Source organism: Vulpes lagopus, chromosome 24 (assembly GCF_018345385.1).
Source record: "Vulpes lagopus strain Blue_001 chromosome 24, ASM1834538v1, whole genome shotgun sequence".
In the NCBI taxonomy this organism is placed as follows: Eukaryota; Metazoa; Chordata; class Mammalia; order Carnivora; family Canidae; genus Vulpes; species Vulpes lagopus.
Window position 1 is genome coordinate 41,160,777 of NC_054847.1, and position 23,616 is coordinate 41,184,392.

At 46.4% G+C, this 23,616-nt stretch overlaps 1 protein-coding gene across 5 annotated transcripts in view; it reads left to right on the plus strand.

Annotated features, from left to right (window-relative positions):
• Window positions 1-23,616, plus strand: part of NEDD4L (NEDD4 like E3 ubiquitin protein ligase) — a 340,490-nt gene that overhangs the window by 160,500 nt on the left and 156,374 nt on the right. Inside the window, exon 1 of one of the 5 annotated variants that reach the window (XM_041739416.1) lies at window positions 3,540-3,803. The exons of the other annotated variants lie outside the window; for them this stretch is intronic. Within the exon in view, the coding sequence (XP_041595350.1) occupies window positions 3,781-3,803 (23 nt within the window). The 5' untranslated portion in view covers window positions 3,540-3,780. Of the gene's footprint in view, window positions 1-3,539; window positions 3,804-23,616 lie in introns of those variants that run through there. 5 annotated transcript variants of the gene reach the window in all.

A 23,616-nucleotide genomic window follows, 5' to 3' on the forward strand; every position in this document is an offset into this window, starting at 1 on the left:
GATTCCTTGTTGACAGGTTCCAGTAACCTTAGGTTGCTCTGTCCACTGCTGACCACAGCATATCTGTGGCACCCCGCATCCACACCCCTTTAGGGACCCCAGTTGCATTCATCCAACCAGCTTCCTTACCTTCTTCCTGGATCCTCCACCGTGCAGGTGGGAACCTGTAGTTTCACACATGCTGGGACTGCTCTGAGTTTGTGGGGCAGTCTTCCATCAGACTTCGGAGCTGCCCTTCATCCCTTTTGCTATCTAGCTGTTCCAGACTTTGGTTCTCTTGACACTCTTGAATCTGTGATTCCCTCACTCCCAACCCATGATTGGGTCTTCTGCTTCTTTGGAAAAAATAAAGCAAGAAATCGCAAAAAAGCAACCGTCAGAGGGAGAAATACTGCCTGTATTTCCCTGTCTACAGGGAAACTCCTGTCCCTAATTCCTTCCTGTCTACAACAGCATTTGTCATTTATTCTTCTATACCACCTCTATACCCTCTCAGAAGTGGCTCCTCCCACTCCCCATCCCTTCTCTAGGGCCATCAACGCCTCCTCTCTGCACAAAGTCCTCTTCTTTTAACCCAGTGCTTCTCAACTTTGCCTCCCAGGAGACACTCAGCAATGTCTGGAGATGTTTTTAGTTGTCACCCCTGGGGGAGAACTCTGTCTAGTAGAGAGAGACCAGGAATGCTGCTGAATACTCTACAATGCACAGAGCAGCCCCCCATAATGAAGAATTACCTGACTCCGAATGTACCCAGGTTAAAAAAAATCCTGTTTTTTTTACTTCCTCTCCGACCTTGGCCACACTCCCTTAGTTCTGTAGCATCTATATCCTTGTCTCTGCACTTCAGCTGCTCTGTAGAGCAGTGGATTTCCTTTTTGGGGATATTGGAGAGATTTGATAATTTCAGGCTCTCCTCCGTTAATAGTAGAGTGGGGCAGCGATGCTAACACTTCATTAGGACTGACTGATTGGGTTGAATCTCCATCAGCATTTATTCCTAGATGGTGGTGCTGCTCTAGTTGGGTTCCAGTTCCCTCTTTTAGACAGAGGGACTTGAACTAAGACTTCTAACATTTCCTCTGTTGTTAACAGTTCTTAATTCAGGGCTAAGACTGCCGATTCAGTTGCCGATGGTTTTAGTTGCATTTTAGTGGAGGTTGAGCAGAAGCTGATTTCTGTGGGTCAAGGAGAAAGATGTAGATGGAGATCACTTGGTCAATGAGTTTGACTGTTCATGTAAGCAGGAGAATTGGAATTGGAAAGGTCCTCTGTAGACCTTTTTTAGTCCTTCAGCCAGAATAAGGTTTTCTCTGCGTTATTCAAGGCAGAGCCTCAGTAAACAGGGAGTAGAAATGAAGCGCTTGGCTATGAGAGAATAGTTATTAATCAGAAATGTGAGATCTGTGGGGGGTTTTTTGTATTCATAGTTAGATTTAAGATTGTTTACTTAGTGTATTAGCTTGCTAAGGCTACCATAACAAAGTACCAGACCAGGCAGCTTAAACAACAAGTTGATCTTCTCACACTTCAGGGAGCTCAAATTCTGAGAGCAACGGGTCAGCAGGGTTGGTTGCTTCTGAGGCCCCTCTCCTTGGCTTGCACATGTCCATCATCTCCCCGTCTCTTCACGTGGTCTTCCCTTCGCTCCTGTCTGTGTCCATGTTTTCTCTTGCGAGGACACCAGTCATATTGGACTAGAGGCCCGCTCTGAAGGTGCCATTATGGCTCAGTTACTTCTTTGAAGACCCTGTCTTCAAACATAGTCACGTTCTCAGGACTAAGGGTTAGAACTTCAATATGAGCAGTTAGGGGACACGATTCCCAGCTCATAACAGTTGAGTAGCATTTGATGGCAATGATAGGTGCTTTTTATCTTTTTTTTTTTTCTAAGTTTATTTTCAGTAATCTCTACACCTAACGTGGGGCTTGAACCTGCAACCCCGAGATCAAGAGTCGAGGGTTCCTCTTACTGAGCCAGCTTGCCCCCCTGGTGCCTCTTATCTTTAATGGAATGGGCAAATTGATAAATAACTTATTCAGTTTGTTTATGTGTATTATAGTATGTTGTGGTTCTTATTTATTTAACCTTCCACCCAGTGTGTAAATGTGAACCAGCTTAACTTTGTAATTTTAGATAGAGTCAAAGTTGGAGGCGTTGCTCTTACCACCTTGTGTGTCCTCACCTGCCAAATACTAGAAGCTTAGGGCATTTCCCTTGTTTCAAGATTATTACTAAAAATGGTTGCAGTGTTCAGCCGGTCTGAAAGCGGGTATTCGGGGACAGGGTTTCTAATGGTAACCCCCCAGGGCAGATGTTCTCTAGCAAGCCCTCAGTGATCCCCCAGCCACGAGAGGTCGCTGACTCCCCTGGTCATCTGCCTCGCCCCAGCACTTCGGGGAATCCCAGCCTTTGAGCCCCTGTGGGAACTTGAAAGTCTAGTTTAGAGGTGCTCTGCTGACGTGCCAGGAGGACTTCATGAATGAGCGTGTCACCCAATTTGAGTTTAATGTAGAAAGTTTGCTTTTCCTACAAGGGGGGCACTTCCTATCTCAGCCACACCTGCTGGGCCTGTAGACCTGGGTTTCCATGTGGCTTTGGATGAGAGTAGAGAAGTGGAGCTTAGTGCCCGTCACAAGCCAAAGAAAAGAGCACATGTTTTACTTGGTCCCTGGGTGTCCAGTAAATAAAGGGTGGTCAGGGCTGTAAACTGTACCCCTCCAGTGGGACACAGTGCTAACATAGTACCAAGGTGAGCTCTGCTGGCCCTCACTTAATGCTCTGGGTCTATACCAAAGGACACCCAGCTGGTTGATCTGAAAATGAGTTTGCACACCAGGGATGGTGGATTGGTGTATAGGGTGGTGCTATCTCTCCAGTGACACCCGACACCCCCCTGGCCTGTCAGTTCTGCATGGTGTTGTAGTTTGCATCATAGTTACCTCTGCTTCGGCCTCTTGCCCCGTCAAGACTTGCAGAAAGAAGTGGGCTTTCTTTGGGCTGCCTGGCCTGTCTCAGTTGGCGGAGCATACGACTCTTGACCCCAGGGATGTGAGTTCGAGCCCCACGTTTGGCGTAGAGATTAATTAAAAATTAAAAATAAATAAATCTTTAAAAAATAAAAGCACTCTTTTCAGCTTTTGAGGTCCAGCAGGAGTTCTCTAGCTTGCCTGGTGTGTGCGGTCCCACCGGTGGAAACTGGAAAGAGGCCGAGTTCGTTGTGAGGGAGGAGGACAGACCTCTCCTGTCCTCCCACCCCCGTCTTCCCAGGAAACTCAGTTGCAGTTTTAAATACGCAAAACAGCGCAGCCCCAGTTACGGTTCTTAACGGCACCAGATGCTCCCGGGTTAGGGTATCGCCCGTGCGCTCCTCTACCTCCCGGGGCGAGAAGCCACTTGCAGAAGCCCTGCTGCAGGTAACCTAACGTTAGGGCACTGGGTGGCTGAGGGAGCTAATTGCTGCGCTGGGTGGAGTTACCTAATCCTTATGGTAGGGGTGGAGCTGGACTCCACTCCTTTTCCACCAACAAGCACTTCTTTCTAGCTGTCATTGAAGTGAGTCATCCGTATAAGTAGCGAGCTCCCTGCGTTCCTCCTCAGTGGTGTTGGGACTTCCTGGTGGTCCCTGCGTGCTGGCACAGGTGTGTGCGGGGACAGCTTTCCTGCCCGGGGAAGGAGGAGGAGCCAGGAGCCCCCGGGGTCGTCCAGGTAGAGTCCCAGCCGAGTGACTTCACGGCCGGCCCAACCAGACGCTTCCCGGCAGGACAGATGGCTTGTTTTTCATGAGCCTTGAGGACAATTACAGGTAAGAACAAAGACGCCACTGTATGTTTGTTATATGAACGTGTAACCTCTGTTGGCACGGAGTTTGATTTTGGTGTAGGGCTGGTTGTGTGTGTGTGTGGTTTTTTTTTTTTTTTAATATCTGTGGCATTTTTCTAGCAAGATTTCCCGTGATAAATGACTTAAATGACTTTTCAGTGTTCAGAGTTAGCTGGAGCTGATCACTCACACCCTTGCTTCATGTAGACGGGACGGTCGGCCAAGAATGAAACTTGGAAAGAGTTGTGATCTGAATTCTCCCGATTTCTTCCCTTTTGCTTTCTTATCTCTGTCTTGACCAGGAAAACGTACGCTTTTTTTTTTTTTTTCTCAAAATGAAAGCACCATGGATACCTTTGTTTTCTTTTTGAAAATAATGGAAAATGTAGACCACGTCGGTTCTGTGGATGTTCTCTCGCTTAGAAGTCCATGGTGTAGGAAGAAACAGTTGTCTTTCCTCCAGTTCTCTTGTGGGTCTCTCTTTGGGTATTTCTGACTTAGAAATCTCCCTAGCGGAGAGGGGGACTCCAGCTCTACTTGGCTTCAAATGAAAGTAACATCTTAGTTTGGAAATGGTTGGCTTGGAGAATGATTTATGGTTTCTATCTGAATTGTGAGTTGGCAGTGAGAGAAATCTTTCTCCCCTTAGTATTTGGCTCTCCTCACTTATCCTGAATGCATTTATTATCGCCATTGTCGTTGTGATTGGTTTGAGAGCCTGTATTCAACTGAGTTTTTCCTTGAGGTTTTGCTCTCATTTTCCCACCCTTACTACTCATATGTCGGAATACACTTTATGATTAACACGTGATTTTTGTTTCTTTACTGTCTCATTTGATGGTGATTCATAAACTGTTAACTAGTTAGCGTGTCGGTGAGTGTTGTCAAGGCCTGAAATAAATTGGAGTGCAAGCCACACCTTTATATTAATGAGCCAGGTTGCTTTCAGACAGGTATTCCTAATGTTAAATGTTAAGATGGATGGAACTTTAAGACAATAAATAAAAGTGTATCAACGATGTCAGATGGCAAAGCTTATAGTCAAATCTTAGTCATCATTCTTTAATAAATTATTTCACATTGAGAAGTGTGTTGTTCACAGGTGTTAAACTGTGCCAGACAAGTGAAAACAAGCAGCCAATCTATAAGAGAAAAGGGGATTTAAAGAACCTATGTTTTATTGACTCCCCCCTCCTTTAAATATTCATGGAGAGGACAAGGTGAACTTTAATTCCCGTAGGAATTGTTGAAATGAGGTGGGGGGAGAAAAGCTTTCTATTAGGGGAAAAGAAAGCGGAATGATTCTTGCAGATGTTACAGATTTTTTTTCTTTTTTGAGTTCTGTATTGCAACTGAATGTTGATGTAAAACAGCATGTTTAGGACATTCTCTTGCCAGCGTGGAATATAACATATAAAATGAAGGCAGGGGTGGAATGATAGGAATTTGCTATCGGAGGAACATAAACATTTTATCTTAAAGTGGTTTGGGTGGGTGGATGCGGTGATAGTGGGGAGCCCTGTATACTTATTGACAACATCTTGGAGGTAGTTGATGATAACACGGGGGCTTTTATGATCACGACAGTTGTGTTGGGATAGCAGGGTTGTTTTGATTTCTTTTGAATTTCATTCCAGGCAGTATTTGCCCTACCATCTATACTGTATAGTGTTTTTCCAAGTCAATTTTCAAGTGAAGGCATTTCTTTTCATTTCTTTCACTTTGGCAGAAATCTTTCCTCCTGGTGATTTCCCTCCTTGCTCATTTTGGGTTAGCTAGCAATGATTTAATGTGTTAGCAATGTAGAGGATGTCCCATTCTATAGGTCAGCCCAGAGCCAGCCAGCTAATCTCTCACCTTAGATCTCAGAGGCTTCTGAGGTCATTCACCTTCAGGGTGATGGCAACAGCACGTGTTCTCAAGTGTTTTCAGAATCTCCCTCAACTATGTTCTCAGTGGCTCAGAATTCCAAAGAGAGTCACGTGGCACACCTTCACCTACTGTAAATATTTGTGCTCCTTGTGTGTTTGGCCTGCTTTTCTTGGAAGCACAGGAGCACAGGTTAAGTAGGAGCACAGGTAAACAGGAGCACAGGTAGGCAGCTACCCATGTGATCCTGTCCACTGGCCAGGACTTGTGGTTCAGGCTTGAGTCGCGACTGCCCTCTTGAAATCAAAGAGGACTTTGTTTCTGACTCCTTGAAAGGCCCAAGGTTCCAGATCTTTTAGAATGTTCCTCCTGCCCTGCTGTTGTTGTCCAAACTGGATTAGCCCACATAATCCTGAGATCTTTTCAGGTAACCATGAGCTGTAGTCTCTCAGCTGAGACCAGTGTTTGTTCATCTTAGAGGTGATTACGGGAAGAAAAGTCAAAATTCCATCTCCTAAGAGGATACTTGTTGTGATGAGCACTGAGTCATGTATAGAATTGTCGAATCATTATAGCATATACCTGAAACTAAAATATAACGTTAATTATACTTGAATTTAAAAAGTTTAAAAAATTCCAGCGCCTGATTGACATGATTCCAGAAAACAAAGGATTGATTTTCTTCTAGATCATGGAAGACTCAATGGAAATTTTTGGAATGGCACATGAGACATGCGACATATCACCACACCTTAGAGCCAGTTAACAGTGTCACTTCACACTAAGTGGAAACAGAGATGACAGATCCAAGTTGAGTAGATAGAGCTTCATAGACATACATAAAAAAGCACCACTTGCAATGATTTGGGTTGTCCTGCTCATCTGTTACTCATTGAGACTGCTGCAGGCAAGGAATCACATGAAATTCTAAACCACCTGTGACTCAGGTCAGTACCTGGAAACCCCGTCACATTATAAGGGCTTTGGTCATGGATTCTGGAGCAGAGGCTGTGCAGAGTCCTGGGGCTGTGATCTTCAGGAGCATGTGCCAGTTGAAGGGATTTGAACCTTCAGCTCAGTTAACAAGGTTGAGTTTATTGTGGCCAAGATCGGCTGTGGTAAGCAAACAAGCTTGAGACTCTGTGAGGTCTCTGGCTTCATTAAAGAGAATGGTGTGGAGGCTTTAATGTATTTTAATATATTCCTACTCCTCCCTCGTTGCCTGTTGAGGGTTGTGTTGAGGTTTGAACCTGTGTTCCTCACTGAGCCGTGTATCTATCTGAAAGAGGTGTGCTCTCTTTGGACAGTGTCCTATCTGGTGTTCTATTTGTATGACTGTTTTAACTCCTTGACCAGGCTATTTAAGACAGGTGTAACATCTTGTTCATTCCTTTAAATGATTCCTCTTATTTTTCAGTCTGTCAGTTACCAAATATTTATTAAGTGTCTTTCTGCTAGACATTGAGGGCTTCTTTTTTCCTACAGTTGGCATTTCTTGCTGAGCTAAAATTCTTTCAAGGTTGATTTCCACCACCAACCCCCCCTTTGTTTTCACCTCATGTTTAAAAAAAAAAAAAACTTTCACAGCCGTTAAGAACTGGGCTGAGTGAAGATGACAATCAAAGTCAATTAAGACTTAATTGATTTGTAAGATTCATGAGCCCAGCAAAACAGGTTCCCCTAATTATGTGAGCTGGTTTAAAACATTTTTTCAAGTCTTTGTTCATGGATGAGAAGCCGCACACCAAAGGCAGAATAGTTTTCTTTCCGTGTGTGCTGATGGAACTCGCTTTGCTGGGGGGACAAATGAACCTGATGGCTAGAGAGGTTATGTAAAGCAGGGAGGTGTGCGAGTCAGAGAGGGGGACCCGGAAGAGGACTGGAGGCATTGTCACCTGTGAGGAGCTGCAACTCCCAGGAGATGATACATCACCCCTGAAATGACCTCGCTGTTTAAATTCAGATTTTAGCATGACACAGCATGGGGAGCTTTGATGAGAAGGCCAGCGTCTTGGCTTAGCAAGAACCCGTCTAGGGTTAAGACCCACAGACTCAGCAGTGGGGTCCCTCTCTGGGCAGGAGCCTCTGGCCTCTTCATCTGCCTGGAGCAGCAGGTCGTGGCCTAATCCTAGGTGTTACCTGTGTCATAATTAACTCACCCTTTTGTTGTGCTTGGGCACATCTATATTTGGCCCTGCTGTTTTGTTATTTTAAGGGAGGGGAGATGTGTGGGCAGAGAACAAAATGAAAAGCAATCTGGGAGCTCCCCAACTGAGCATGCACCAGTTAGAGCTTGAATGGCCTCACGGTGTTGAGGTGAAACTTATTTTCTCAAGTATGCCTTGGGCACCTCAGGGGCCACTCAGATTCCACGTGCTGGGCAGGCAGCACAGCCTTGTGTGGCCACCTGCCCCCCGGCAGTCCCCCTCCAGGAGCTGTAGCCTGGTGGGAAGAGACCAATAACAGTTTCTGAACAGTTTCTGTCATTGGAGGCATGTGAGAGTCTTTAAAGTAATGAAATCAGAGGACACCTTGGTGGCTTAGTCGGTGAAGCATCTGCCTTGGGCTCTGATTGTGATCCCAGGGTCCTGGGGTTGGGCCTCAAGTTAGACTCCTGCTCGGGGGGTAGCCTGCCTCTCGCTCTCCCTCTCTCCCTTTCTCTCTCTCTCTCTCTCTCTCTCTCTCTCTCTCTCTCTCTCTCACACACACACACACATATTCTACCTCAAATAAATGAATACAATCTTTTTTAAAAAATCAGGAGGGGAGGGTATAACAATTAAGCAGTTAGGTGAGCTTTTTTCCTTCTGCATGGGAATTCCAGCTACTTCCCAGTATGATTGATTTGGGTTAGTATGGAAATTGTGGCCAATGTGAGGGTAGTGGTGGCTTTGAAAATCCTGTAAAACATCCTTTGCCTAGAAAACTATACCTTATTGTGCCTAGAAGGTTAAGTGGTCAATGATCTTAGAGCAAAATGAAAAGATATTTCTTGGGGGGAAAATGTCCATCCATTTTTTTAAAAAAGATTTTATTTATTCATGAGAGACACACACAGGCAGAGGGAGAAGCAGGTTCCTCGTGGGAATCCTGATGCAGGACTTGATCCCAGGACTCTGGGATCAAGCCCTGAGCCAAAGGCAGGCGCTCAACCACTGAGCCACCCAGACGCCCCTCAAACATTTTCTTTTTTCTTTTTTTTTAATTTTTTTTTCCCTCAAACATTTTCAAGTATCATTTAGTCTGATTGGAAACAAGGGGCATCCACATCCATGAAGTGGCTTAAAAGTGAATTATTCCTAAAACAGGTGTGGTGGCCTAAATACACAGGCAGAGGGTTGAACTGGTGGCCACACCACTGACAAGATACAAGTTTTGTCATTTGCCGAACGGAATCGTTAGGTAATGTGACCTCCTGGAGTTTTCTTCTTTTCTCAAGATTTGTTCTAGCAACCCATGGAAGCAGACCTCGTAAACTGGCAGTGTGTTAGAACCTGACGCTAACAGTGGAGAGGGAAGGGGAAGGTGAAAACCTGTGGAGCAGCCCCCTTCTGAGCTAGGGACCCCCTAACCCGGCATCGCTGGGGATGGGGCTCCCGAGGTTTCCCAGCTCCCAGGCTGTGGGTTTCGGGCCCTGCTTGCGAGCAGGGGAAGCCCTTGAGACCTGCTGGGGTCTCCTCACTGCGCAGGATGACAGCAGCTCACCAAGTGCAGAGGGAATGTGGGAGCCTGGCGGTCGCAGGTGCCTAGAGGTGCCCACTGAGGTTTCTGGGAGCGGGGGGCAGCCTGTGGACCGAGCCTCCCCAGGGCCTTCCTGGTCCTCACTTGGCTCTCCTGGAGGTTGTGGCTTCCGAGTTGTCAGTGCTTGAGGTGAGTGGTCCAGAGGTCCCCTCGCTGCATCCTGTGCGGCAGCCTGATGGGGTGATGGGGTTGGCTGGGTGGCTCTCGTCACTTTGGGATCAGATCTGATCGGAGACTCTGGGCCGTGCTTTTCCTAAGGGTCCGGGCTGAGCCTCCTGGCGTCTGGTTCAGGGCGAGGCCTGGCCCCGGGGAGCAGCTCGGGGGGCTCCTTTCAGCTCCTCACCCACGTAGCAGGTGCTTTCCCGCGGTGGCTCTGTCCTGTGCCGTTGCCGCTGTGGGGTTCAGCGTTCAGCCGGCTGCAGCCACGTGTTCCACTGTGCTTTTACTTCGCCTTAATCCTTTATTAATTGCCTCTCGTTCCAACTCCCTGAGAGCAGATTATCCTGCACTTTCGGCTCCTACTCCATGACTATTGGATTTCTTTGTTTTCAGCCAGGACTTGAGAAAAAAAAAAAAAAAAGAAATTGCAAATGAGGCTGTTTCCATCCAGTGTACTCCTTTGTTAGCAGCATTTTACCTGGAAGTACTAGGGATGGCCATCGCTCAGCCTGTGAACCTCTCGTGTCCCACGATCCGGTCCGTGATGTGCCAGGATCTGCCCACCAGAGCTATCCCGCCCCTCTGGTGCCCAGGGCCCCGCAGGCCCAGCCTGCTTTTGGGCCATCACAATACCCTGAAAGCAGTTACTTACTGCAGTCCTACCTTGTGACTGGAGTGTTATACGCACAAGTGACTGAGACATGGATGGCTTGTTAGGATCTTCTGGACCCGTAGCCAAAATGGACACATCAGTAAAGGGTGACTATACTGATTGGCCTCTACCAGCAGGAGAGGGGTTTGGGGTTAGGTGGCGTTCTCAGAGACCGTTGATCTGGGCTTTAAGGATGAGTGAGGACCACATGCAAGCAGGGTGGACTCAGGGTGTTTCCAGCAGAGGGAAACCACGTGGGTATGCTTAGAGAACTAAATATTATCCCCCCCTCCTCGGCTCAACGTGGGTGATGGTGTTGTAGAGGCAAATGGGACCAGGGCCGGGCAGGCGGTGTATTCTGCAGACTTCGTCTCCGGGGTTACAAAGAACCAGCTCCCGGTGGGTGATTCCTACGTGTTGGGCTTGGGCAATTGCCTTAGTATTTGGCTGCATTAGCAAGATGGGGTGTAGAGGAAGTTGGGGCTTGCAGTGAATTTCATCTTCAGGTGTTTAATCACGGAGATTGGATGGCCAGAAGATTCCTTCATTTGTTTGCCTAGTGCTCAAGCCTTAGGTCTTCAAAATTATAGACTACAGAATATAGAATATAAATCTAATTAGCAGGTAATAATTGGTATTTGGCTAGACTACATAGTTATCCCCACGCATAGCATTTCTCAAATTTAGATTGCATGTGTCTGGGTAGGGTTTTGTGTTCACTCATAAGGAGTCCTGCTGCTACCTGAACATTAATTGCCAAGGTCTCAAACTGCTTGCCCAGGATGGTTACTGAATAATATTTCTGCAGAATGGGAAGTGCATATGCGTGTTCACCTTGCTGGGGGTAAAGTAACATACCTTATCCCCTAGTGAACCCAGCAAGGGGAGAGGTTATGTCTTGCTTTGTGGTGACACCTGCTGCATCCAGAAGTGGCAGATAATGGATTTTACTTAACTTGCGATCACCGTTGAATGGCATTTCAATCCACACCAGCTGCATAAAGATTTGAGGTTAAGAAACTTGAGAAATCCATGTTTTGGCCGCTCAGGCAAGACACGTTTCCAAACGTGTGACCCTGGGAAGAAGTTACCCTGTCATAGTGGTGGGTAGGAAGTCCAGCAACCAGGAAAAATTTATTGAGGGTTTGTTCTGTGGGTGAAAAATGCAGACCACCCAAGAAGGTAGATAGTGCCCTTAAGTGACTTGCACTTAAGAATGAAGTTTACACACTTGAGGAAGGACAAATGATGCAGAAAGGCCACGTGATTTGGTGCCAAAGAAGTGGTCTAAACAGTCACAACTGTACAAATGTAGAGCGGGGGGAGGCCGATTAGTATATGGTGGTTGGTTCTGTGAAGGAGAGAGGGAGGTGGTGCTGGCTCCCTGGATTTCCCCTGGAGTGAGGGGAGAAAACCTAGGCACCTGTAGCGAGCGTGCAACCAGGGTAAGAGGGCTGAAAACTTTGAAGGCAGTAGATTGGCATATTTGAGGAATCAAACAGGTGTGGATGTTGGTGACCAGTAAGTACTGCCTGAGAAATCCTTATGCATAGAGTAAAAGGAAAGCAAGGATCCCATGTCCTGATTCAGTATAATAGACGTCTGACCACTACAGTTATTATGGGAAAGGTACATTTTATTGTGAAAATTCTCTTAATCTGTTCTGTGTGCTCTCATCCCCTGATTATTTTAACACTTCTCCAGGGTCCCAGGGACCAGGAGAGACACATAGATCTCTACAACAAAGTCATCTAGCAGCATAAAACCTCAATGCTCTAACACCCTCTGCGACGTGGGATGGTGTGAGTAGGACCAATACCTAGCAACAATTCTAGAACCTACCCTAGGCTCTCTTTAGAAATCCTTCAATAGGGATCCCTGGGTGGCGCAGTGGTTTAGCGCCTGCCTTTGGCCCAGGGCACGATCCTGGAGACCCGGGATCGAATCCCACGTCGGGCTCCTGGTGCATGGAGCCTGCTTCTCCCTCTGCCTATGTCTCTGCCTCTCTCTCTCTCTCTGTGTGACTATCATAAATAAATAAAAAAAAATCATGAGAATATTTAAAAAAAAAAAATCCTTCAATAGCCAGTCTCATCTAACATGGTTACCTAAGTGAGGATTTTAAAATACTTGTTTTAAAATATTTGAGCACAAGGGGAAATCTCCCTATGTAGCTAAGCTTTGGAGATGTGGTCGGGGGTCTGGTGGTGTTCACCCCAGTGAGGAGCAAGCAGGTCAACTTGAGAGGTTTCATACTGATGAAGGCTTTATTTCTTCTATAAACTCCCTTTCTTCTTGACAACATGCAGGCCGGGAAGTCCAAACATGGGTACCTGCAATACATTCACTGCATCACTGCGGGGGAAGAAAAAAAAAGTGTCCCCCCTGTAAGTTCTCTCTCGGGAGCATGAAGGTGGGGGCATTTTCATCACCTTGCCCACTTCCTATTGATTATACTTGTTTTTCTTCCTGTGGTGATAACTGTGAAGCATAATTGTTTTGCCTACCTTTTACAATTTTTAAAAAGCCTTGTGGTGACACCATATAGAACTCAGCATCATGGAAAGGTCAAGGGTCTAGTGGTTTGTTTGCGTGTGTCATGTAGCCTTGGAGATAAAACTTCATAAAAATTGCAATTTGTTTTTAAAGAGTTGAGGGTGTATTCTGTTTCTGTGAGGAATTGCAGATTCACAGGCAGCTGTGTTTCTGTGAGCAGTCTGGACGGGATTGGCAGGGGGTGCTTTAGGAGGACATGTAGCTTACCTGCTGGTCTACGACTTGGAACAGGTACGTAATCCCTTATCTGTTCAGAATCCTTCCTTAAGCAGTTTCAAAATCCAAAAAGCCCTGGCAGCTGGGACTTTTTTGTAGTCTTGTGGGAAGCTCCTTTGATGGCAAAACCTGACCTGAACAGATTCGAGAGTGTTTCTGGGTTTTGTGTAGAACACTTACTATAACTATTCATACATAGAGCATGGATCTAAGGTTTGATTGTGGATCTTGCCCCAAGCCTCTCCTGGGAACATTATGTAGGAATTCAGACAGGGTCATCTCTCTAAAACAAGAGGAAAGTGAGAGTTCTAGGATACATTTGGGTCTAAGGGTTTCTGAGAAAGACTGGCTTTAATGGGTTCTCGGTTCCCCACGGTTACTGTAATGAAGTCCCGCCAACTTGGTGGCTTAAAACCTAGAAATGTATTATCTCTGTTCTGGGAGCTGCAAGTCTGAAATCCAGGTGTCAGCAGGAACTTGCTCCCTCCAGGAGCTCTGGGAAGGGAAACTCCTCCCTTGCCTCTTCTCCCTTCTGGTGTTTGCTGGTTATCCTTAGTGTCCCTCGGCCTTCTAGATGCATCCTTCCTGCCACCTGGCCATCCTGTCCCCATGTGTCTTCCCATCATCTCCCTGTGCGCATGTCTGTCTCTGTGCAGATTTCCTCTCTCATAAGGACACCATCATGTTGAATGAGCGCCCACCCTAAGGACTTCATGTTACCTCAGTTAGTATGGCCTAAAGGCCCTATTTCTCTTTTTTAAGATTTTATTTACTTATGAGAGACACAGAGAGAGAGGCAGAGACACAAGCAGAGGGAGAAGCAGATTCCCCCCATGAGCCTCATGCACGACCTGATATCAGGACTCTAGGATCATGACTTGAGCTAAAGGCAGATGCTGAACCACTGAACCACCCAGGCACCCCAAAAGGCCCTATCTATCTATCTATCTATCTATAAGAATTTCTTTTTTTATTCATAAGAGGCACAGAGAGAGAGACACACAGGCAGAGGGAGAAGCAGGCTCCCTGCAGGGAGCCCGATGCGGGACTCGATCCTAGGACTCCAGTATCACACCCTGGGCTGAAGGCAGGCTTTCAGCTGCTGAGCCACCCAGGCGTCCCTAAAGGCCCTATTTCTTTTTTTTTTTTTTTTTTAGATTTTATTTATTTATTTATTTATTTATTCATTCATTCATTCATTCATTCATTCATTCATTCATTCATTCATGAGAGGTGGGGGGGCAGAGACCTAGGCAGAGGGAGAAGCAGGCTCCATGCAAGGAGCTCGATGTGGGATTCGATCATGGATCCCAGGATCATGCCCTGAGCCAAAGGCAGATGCTCAGCTGCTGAGCCACCCAGGCATCCCAAGGCCCTATTTCTTAATAGGGTCACATTCTGAGGCCCTGGGGTTAGGACTTCGACTTCTCTGTCTTTTGTTGGGAGGGGAGCACAATTTAGTCCTAAACCCAGGGAATGGTTCAAGATGAGCTGCTGCTTTCTTTATTCATCCAGGTACAGGTAGTCTTTTTTTTTTTTTTTAAGATTATTTATTTATTCATGAGAGACAGAGAGAGAGAGGGAGAGGCAGAGACACAGGCAGAGGGAGAAGCAGGCTCCATGCAGGAGCCCGATGTGGGACTCCAGGATCATGCCCTGGGCTGAAGGCAGGCACTAAACCGCTGAGCCACCCAGGCTGCCCGAAAGGAGGTTCTTGTAGTGACAGCTGCACAGTCTTGGGGTTGGCTCCCGAGTGCCACTGTCATTCCTACCCCCTGAGAAGTGCAGACTCTTACTAAGTAGGTCTAAGGAAAGAGTCTACAGAAAGTGTTTGGGCAGTGCTTGGCGCAAGCCAACGCGGGGGGGGGAGGGGGTAGAGAGGGTGATGTCTGTGTGCCTAGGACATGGGGGGCGTACAGCTGCCTTGGGGTCCCCTCACATGCTTCCCTGTCTTTCCCAGGCTCACTCGGGGTGGCATCCCCTCTGCTCCACCTTCGTTCCCGGGCATGGGTGGGGGGTCTCGTCTCTGTGTCCATCTCATGATGGCCAAGGGGTGCTGAATACCTCCCTTCCTGTGCTGCCATCAGTCCCAGTGGCCCCTGAGGGTGCGGTGACAGCAGAGGGGTGGCCCGGCCATGGGAACTAGCACTCTTCATGGTTCATTACAACTACCTTTCGTCTGTTTAATCAATTGGGGCCGAGCTCCCTGACTCGTTCTCTACTCGAGAATTGGCCGTCTTTTCCAGGGCTGCACAGCTCCGGGTTGATTGCCCCTGTGGCAGCGAGTTCAGGGTCCCTCCCTTTGATCAGCAGGGTTCATTTTTCATCACAAAGACCCAGGTGGGATTAGCCAAGGGGTGGTGTCACCCATGGGTGACCACCCTGGAAGTCTGGCCCCATCCTGGCTGATGGCATTGCCGTTCTGTGACTATGCGTGTGTGTGTGTGTGTGTGTGTGTGTGTGTGTGTTGGCTACTGACTTGATAAATTGGGGGTAAAGGGATCTAATTGATTAAAAAAAAATCTTTGAATTTTTGTCTGAAGTTCGAGTTGGATTGACCTTTCTCTTGAGCCACGAGACAAGTCCATGAGCCGGTGTCACTGTCCTGTCCGACTCCCCTAAGAACAGAGGTTGACCGAGTGCCTCGTTTCAGATTTTTCCCTTGTTTCTTTTAGAGCTGAACTTGCCCTAGAACTGAATTCCCGACAGGCTCATGTTTTTACAGGGTACCTGTAACCGTTCTCTCGTTAGACAGTGGTGTGTGTTCAAATGGGCGAGAAGGGACTTGCTCTGCTACCCCCCCCCCCCCAGTTCCCCTTGAAATAAACAAAAAGCGGTACCGACTGGTTGGTTGAAATCACAGGTAGGCCCGTGGGCTGCCCTTCCTGCAACCCAGGCAACCGGGGCAGGGTCAGCGGCAGAGACCTTGGCAGCCAGTAGAGGTGAGGCGGCCCCTCTGCCCACCCTCCCTCCTGCAGGGGTGATTGAGGGGGGTGGAAACACGGAGTTGAATGAACCCCCTTGTCCGGGATCCTGGAGAAACAGAGAGAAGTGGAATCTCCTTGCTTCCCAGGCTGGGGCCGGGGGACCCAGAGGAGCACATGGTGAGAAATGCAGACTGCCCTGTCCTGCCTCAGATCAGAATTGGAAACTCAAGGATGGGAGCCCAGTGACCCGGGTGTTTACTTGGTCAGCCTTCCAGGTGATTCAGATGCCCACCGCAGCTCGAGAACCTCTGGAACCCCTAATCCCCAGGTCCCAGCCAAGGTGGTGGTCCCCACGCTAGGGCATGGGCCTGTCTGCCTTTGAGCCCTCTTAGGGCTCGGGTGGTTATTCTCGTTGGCCGTGAGCGTGGGCCAGCACCACCAGAGCGTGGGCACCAAGTGAGAGCAGAGCAAAGCCTTCAGTAGGTAACCTGGAGCAAGGGGAGGAGCAGGCTCTTGGGGTGGGGGAGCTGTCTTGTGACAGGATGTGGGGCTCGGATGGGGACTATTCGAAGATTTCCCTGATGAATCTCACTGACTTCTGCAGCATCCTCTGTGACACAAGACTTCTTACGTGGAGCCTTTGCCTGGGTCCCCCGTAGATCGCCTTCTCTGGCCTGGATGGTTACATAGATTGAGCAGATTTGTATTTCTGCTAGAATGTAAACTAGTGCTTAAATAATAGAGTTGGACTGTATGGTTTTCAAAGAACTTCTTTGGGGATGATTGAGCACTTAGGTCCCACAATCATTTAGGATCCGTAGGACTTGTAAGACTCAAACCTGTGTTCTTCCTGCTCAGGATCCCGGGCGTGAAGGAAAGTTCTGGAAGGAGGGTGTGACTCTTCTCTGGGATGTTAAGGGCAAGAGCCATTCGTATTTGCAGACTTCATTGATAGCCGTGTACACATCCGTTATGAACTTGTTTCCCCCTCCCAGAGAGTTTCCGCCTGAACTACTTCTTGGAATTCCTGTCTGTTTTACTTCTTTGGAGTTCTAGAAGCTTTATAACTCTTGGTGCAAACCAATTTACATAAACATTTAGAGGGCATAACACTTTCGCAGGCAGGAATGAATTCTGTGGAGCAGAATTCTACGGTAAGTGAATGTACAGGTGTGTTAGAGATAAATTGGTCTTTGAAAACATATGGCTTTGGGGTTATGCTAATTATTCAGTTAAATGAGCAGAATAGCTACTTAAGTGTTTCAGATCAGTGAAGACTGAGGACATAGAATTTAATTGTGTGATAAATTTGAAAGTATGCATTTTTATATGGAGGCTAAATTGTCGTATGGGTTTATTACCCCCCGGACGTTCCTCTGGGATCTTTTTAAAAATGAACTAAATGCGCACATTTATCGACAAAGACCAAATGCTCTCTTAACAGTAATAGGGCTTTGTGCGCGTGCATTTTTAGAAATGTGTGCACATTACAAAATTTGTTTTCCAGACAGAATTTTCGTTCGTGGAACCATGTCTGGGACTGTGGTGGGAGGTAATGGGAAGATGATTCATTTCATACATTTGTGTTCAGAGCATCCAAGGAGTATTTAAAGTTACGTAAAGTGAACCTGAGTAACATATTTTTGCTGTACGTGCCAGACTCCTATGCTTATGGTTATCTAGGACCCTTAAAATTAGGGCCCTTGTGGATTTGGGATATTGTCCACTACTTTATTTGGGGCTGGTCCTGGGGAGGTAACAAACGTGACTAGTCACTAAAAGTTGAAGAAAATGTTTAAAAAGTACCTCTGAACTAATCATGACCATTTGAAATTAGTGGATGCAGTTATATTTGATATAATGGTCGTTTGGCTGAAGATTTCCACGTTGAGAGACAAATAAGCACCATATCACCAAATCAAAGTCGTTTTACTTGGTGGTTTCATTCCTAGTCTGAGAAGTGCTCATCCTCACATCCTCACATCCTTTGATCTCTAGATGGATTATTTCGAGATTTTCACTTACAATGGGCAGCAAACCCCCCTAAGCTTTCTAGACACTCTGAGGCCGTGGCATCCTGCCCCATGTGGGTATGTGGTTTGTATGTGCACGTGTCCCCCGCACTCCTGAATGACCTTCTCAGAAGAGAGACTCTTGTGCGAAGTCTCCCCTCATCAATTCGGAAAATGAGTTCTTTCCCTCCTGAGCACGTGGATTTGATTTGCTCCCTCCCTTAAATGTGCGTGGGAAGACAACCCTTGAGGCGTTTGGCAGATGTTTCTTAGAACCTCCTAAAGGGGTGAGAAAGGAGATGCCCTGGCCTGGCAATTAAACATTACCTCATTGGCACAGGCCCCACAGGGAGATGCGTGCTGGTGCAAGGGTGATGGAGCATAGTCCACCAACAGGATGTTGAATGTAGATGCCATGGAACATGAGATACTCATGGGTTGAGTATGTCCCTCCACTTCCTGGGTTGTATGCCTTTTTTCAAGGCCCTTGGGGACCTCTTTACGCTCTAACTTACCTAACTCTGGCTGTTAAATCAGAGATTCATGTTGAAGTTCTAAATGACTCCCCCCCCTCCACACACACACACACACACCTTCTTAATAGGTATGCATACAATACTTTTAACTTGAATTTTCTAGTTGCTGCCATTTGGAACTATTTCCGAAGTGGGGGGTGGAGCCCACCGTGGGGCTGGCAGGACTAGCTCGGTCGCCCTCTCGTCTCAGCATCCCAGCTAAACAGTGACACATCTATTATTTGGAATATATGGAGCAAGGAGAGGAGACGCTCACCGTCTCCTTAATGTGGTAACACTAGTTTATAGTTTGGTATATTTATAATGCAGTAGTTTTTTTTTTTTTTTGCTTTTATAGTTGTGGCAATATACAATTTTTTTAGACTTTCTCTTTAAAGGCACCTAAATCAAGTTCATTAATACCATTTCAGTGGCTGCATAGCATTTCATGTGTATACATATATATGAGGACAGCTTTTTCTTATTCATGAAATGAGGATACTAACCTCCTCCTTGCCAGGACTGTTTTAGGGATTAGAGATGGTATATGCATAAGGCATCAAGTATAATGCTGTTCACCCAGGCAGTGCTTGATAAATGTTACTGGAAGTTACTGCTTCTGTTCATAAGCTGTTCCCTGCATTTCAGATGGTCTTAGAATGATCATAAAAATTGATGAGCTGCTTTGAGTTCTTAAGATACACAACCATCTCATAAAGGCAACACCGACGCTTCGTACATTCATCTGACTCTGGTTTCTCCAGAGGGGAGGGGTAGACAGCCTCTTTGAGGGCCCCTTCTCATCTGTTGTCTATTTGTCTGTATTTCCCTGTCACCCACTTCTTTGGCCTCCCCCCATGGGTGCCCCACAGTTCTTTGCATGTGATGGACACTTGGTGACTATTTGAGGAATTAAAGCAATTATTAGTTTCTGAAAAGGGAGGTGTCTTTGTTTTCCCCTTCTGTGGCTTTGTGAGCTGCTCTCCGCTCTGCTAAAGCATCACTAGAAAGAAGTGTTTTCTTAACCTGTGGTAGTTGCATGTATATGGGGGGAAAGACCTAATAGAATATGCTGGAGATAAAAGCAAGTTGTAACTATTCACTTCCTTTGGCAGCTATATGAACTTTTCAGTATTTTGTAGGTGAAATGGTTTTTAGGGACAATAGGAAATGAACGATAACAAAAAAAAAAAAAGGAAATGAACGATAGTTCTACTATTAGAACATAAGGAAACATTGGTTTTACACAAAGTTGTGGTTTTTTAAAAAAAAATTCATTAAAAAAATTCCTTTAGCATGAATATTTTCAGGGGCTGTTGCATGTCTACCTAGATAAAAACGAAACTGTGTGTTAGAGACAGACAGATGGGCATACATCCCCCCTGACAGGCTCCCTGGGGTTCTCACATGACCCAAGTTTGGGACCTCCCCTGGGGACGGCTGTAGATGGCAGGGGACCAGGAGAGAGTCCATCCCGACCAGCTTTTTCAAGGCTTAGGTGATGGGGAAGGTTTTAGGATAGAGGTAAGCCACTAGTTTCTTCCAACAATAAAATCATAACTGAAGCATCAAAAATTATATTCTTTAGCAGTTTCACAGAATACGCTAAGCTGTAAAATTTTAATGCCTCTCTTAACCTGCCTTCAACCAACATAAGAATTCATTTGTCTGTAAACGGATCCATTGCTGTCTTATATTTGTTGAAAGATTGTATAGAGTGACTCATTGCCACTCTTGGTGATGAGTGATGTATTTCGTTCATGCCTTTCATTAAGTCTCATGGGCTGGAATCTATATGCATAGTCTTTCAAAAATCTTCAGTACTCATCCGTTTAAGGCAATTTTCTGAGCAGAAAAAAAATTTGAAGCCCTTTTGGGTTCATTACTGTAACGTAGATTAGCCATGAAATTACAGGTTTCAGTGTCTCCTTGAAGAGTTTATTATGGTAGAAAAACATGTGTGTAACTGTTATTGGTTTTTTCATGACTCTTTTTTGTATATAAAAATAGTACTTGCTGGGGCGCTCAGTCAGTTAAGCGTCTGCCTGCGGCTCAGGTTCATCATCCCAGGGTTCTGGAATCAAGCCCTGCATCTGGCTCCCCGACTCAGCGGGGAATCTGCTTCTCCGTCTCACTCTACCTCTCCTAAAAGTACTTGCTCACAGTAGAAAATCTAGGGAAAAAAAACATAACTCATAAACATACCTAGAGAGGAGAACTATTAACTTTAGCTATATTTTTCTCAATTATTCTCATATATATAAAGAATTTTTAGATCCTGCTTATTCCTTAATGTTACGCCATAATTATTTTCTCCCATTTACAAATACTATTTGAAAACATTTTCATGGTTTTAATATTCTAGCCCATGATTGTACCATAATTTATTCAATCATTTCTCCATTGGACTGAAAGGTTGCTTCTAATTTCTTTTTATATGTGATGCTGTGATGAGCATCTTTTGTAGGTAAATATCCGTTTGCACATCTGATTATTTCTTTACGATTAATCCTTAGAAATAGGCTTGTTGAGTTAAAGGCATCAGCTCTTTATACTGGATACCTGCTACCATGTTCTTCCAGAACAGAAAACTTGGAGTAAACTTGGAGTAATTTCTTTCCAGTAGAGAGTATTCAGATGTCTGCCTCTTCAGAAAGTGTTACACCTTTTTTCCATCTTTGACAATTTGTTAGACTAGAAACTTCAGGTTCAATAATATTGCTAAACTCATGTGTTTTATTCTCTCACAGTTTCTAGGTAATATTTTGCCTTATTTTGTGCTATTTATTACAGATGTCAGTAATTTATGCAGCACTGGCTATAATAGAGAAAATAATGAGGAAAACCTCCAACACGTAGATTTTCCAATGAGACTTTCTCTGGGTCAGCTAAGTCTTTGTGTGTCAGATCCATCAGGCAGTCAAAACAAATTTGATCTACAGCACGATGTAATATGCTACACTATCCCTCTGTTCTTGGCTAATAGGGAAGCTGTCCCAGTGGCATATTGGGCAATCTCATGTTACAGGAAAGAATTATTGCTTCCTTCAGGCTACAGTTGTGTGTTCCCTTAGGAGGGAGAAACAGTTGAAAAATAAAGACCTTTCTCATTGTTCCTCTGATATCCAAATATCTAGGAAGGACACTTTTATAGCTGGGGGACAAGGCCTTGTCATTCCAACGACAGCCCGATCGTAAGCCATCTTGAATGCTCTGCCCAGTGGAGGCAATTCCGCCCTCTTGCCACCTGTTGTCCTCACTGCCCTGCCTCCTGTAAAATTCATAGATCTCAGCAAAGACCTTTGAGTCTGACAAAACTAAATAATCTGTTGCAAGAGGATTTGCCTCTACACAGTCTTGTTTGTCCTAGAACACTTCAGCCAGTCAGATGGAGATCACTCCATTACTGTGGCCTCAGACTAAGTGTCCTCCTCCGCCGTGGCCCTGGAGGCCGAGCATTGGGCAAGCCCAGAAGATCTTATTTTCATCTCTCTCTGGGAGACGGCGAGTCTGCACTGTTTCCGCTTAATGGTGACAAGGTGGAATGAGGCCCATCTCTGAATTCTCTGAGAGCAGACCATAGCCTCTGTGATGCCCTTGCGGACTTAGATACAAATGCAACATCATGGGCAGGAAGCAAAACATTGCTGGGCCTCTTGTGTGACAGCCCAAAACTTCCGAGAGCTGTGTAAAAGGACTTTGGTTATAAAGGAAGGCCATTGGTGATGCCTTGGAATTCATGGGCTTCTCCCCAAATGGTAGAGCTGCCTTGTCAGTGGGTGCATCCCACTTGTCCGTGGATGATGTTTCTGGCCCAATAAGGGATTAGAGCCCCAGTCCCATTTTGTAGTGGGAGACTGCACATGGTCATCCAGGCCCGAAAGTTAGCAGTTGGTCTGCACTCCTCCCCTGACCTCCTCACCACCTTCAGTTAGCCACCTCCCAGGTGTTTGCAGTACGCCTTCGGGCTGCTCCCTGTCCTTTGTTTTTGACCCTCACTGCTTCTGTGTTCAGCCCTTTTTCGGTCCTTGGTGCAGGAGCCTGCCATTGGGGCCTTCCACCTACTGTTTCATTTCCTTGTAATGAGTCTGAACAAAGAATCACCCCTTCAGCAGCCCCATGATGACAGCACTGTCGTCAGAGGTAGCTGACACGTATTGGGAGCTTACTGTTTACCAGATACTATTGTTACTTCAAGCCTCCTTAGAAAGGAAGTCTGCTAGTGTCCCCATTACATAAATGGTAAATTTGAGGCACAGAGAGGCTACAGGGGTTTTCTACAGTCATACAGCTACAAATAAGGGGAGCCAGGATTGACACACGTCCTCACCCACCCAGTGGCCAGCTCTTCAGCTGCATACAAGGCTCCCAGTGGTTTGAGCTGGGAGTCCCTCTTCTCCCCAAGCCCTTCAGATTACAGCTGTGCTAAACACCCTGGCTCTAGCCTGCCACTGGACCTTTGCTTAGGCTCTCCCCTTTGGAGAAACGTCACCTAGCTCTTGGTGCTCCCTTCGTGGCCTCACAGATCCCTCTCTGGGAGAGGGGCCGAGATTGGCCAATGCACAGAAATCATTCCATGCTTGACAAATGCAGAATCCCAGGTCCCACCCCTGGAGATTCTGATCTGGTGGGCCTGGGGTGGGGACAGGCACCCGATGACAGGTAACCTTGGTGAGCACGAGGCCAGGAACCACCGCCGTGGAGTGCTATATTCCTGGGGACTTGGCACACCCTGTCTGAATCATTCTTTGCTCCTCCGTGCCCCATTCACCTGGGAGTAGGGACAGCGTCTTACTTGCATTGCTTGTCTCCTTGCCTGGAGGACAGTAGGTGGTCAGGAAATAGGATGCTTAAGCCCTACAATGAATTTGTTGTCTCCTTTTAAGGCTGAAAAGGAAAGAAGGTGGTGCCTACACCATTTTACTGTGCAGAGGAGGCAAAGGTCTGTGAAATAGAATTTCTCTTCTAATCCACAAAGAATGGAGCTGCTTAGAGAGTAATGCTCACGCTTGGCCCTGAGTTGTCCTACATGCCAGCCGTTGGGACTGAACTAGGTGGCAGGAGTGAATTCTGAGCTCCCCCTGTAAATACCATGAGCAGTTTGATGGTCTCCACCAGGGTCCCCATGGAGCTGCCGTGCAGTGCGTGT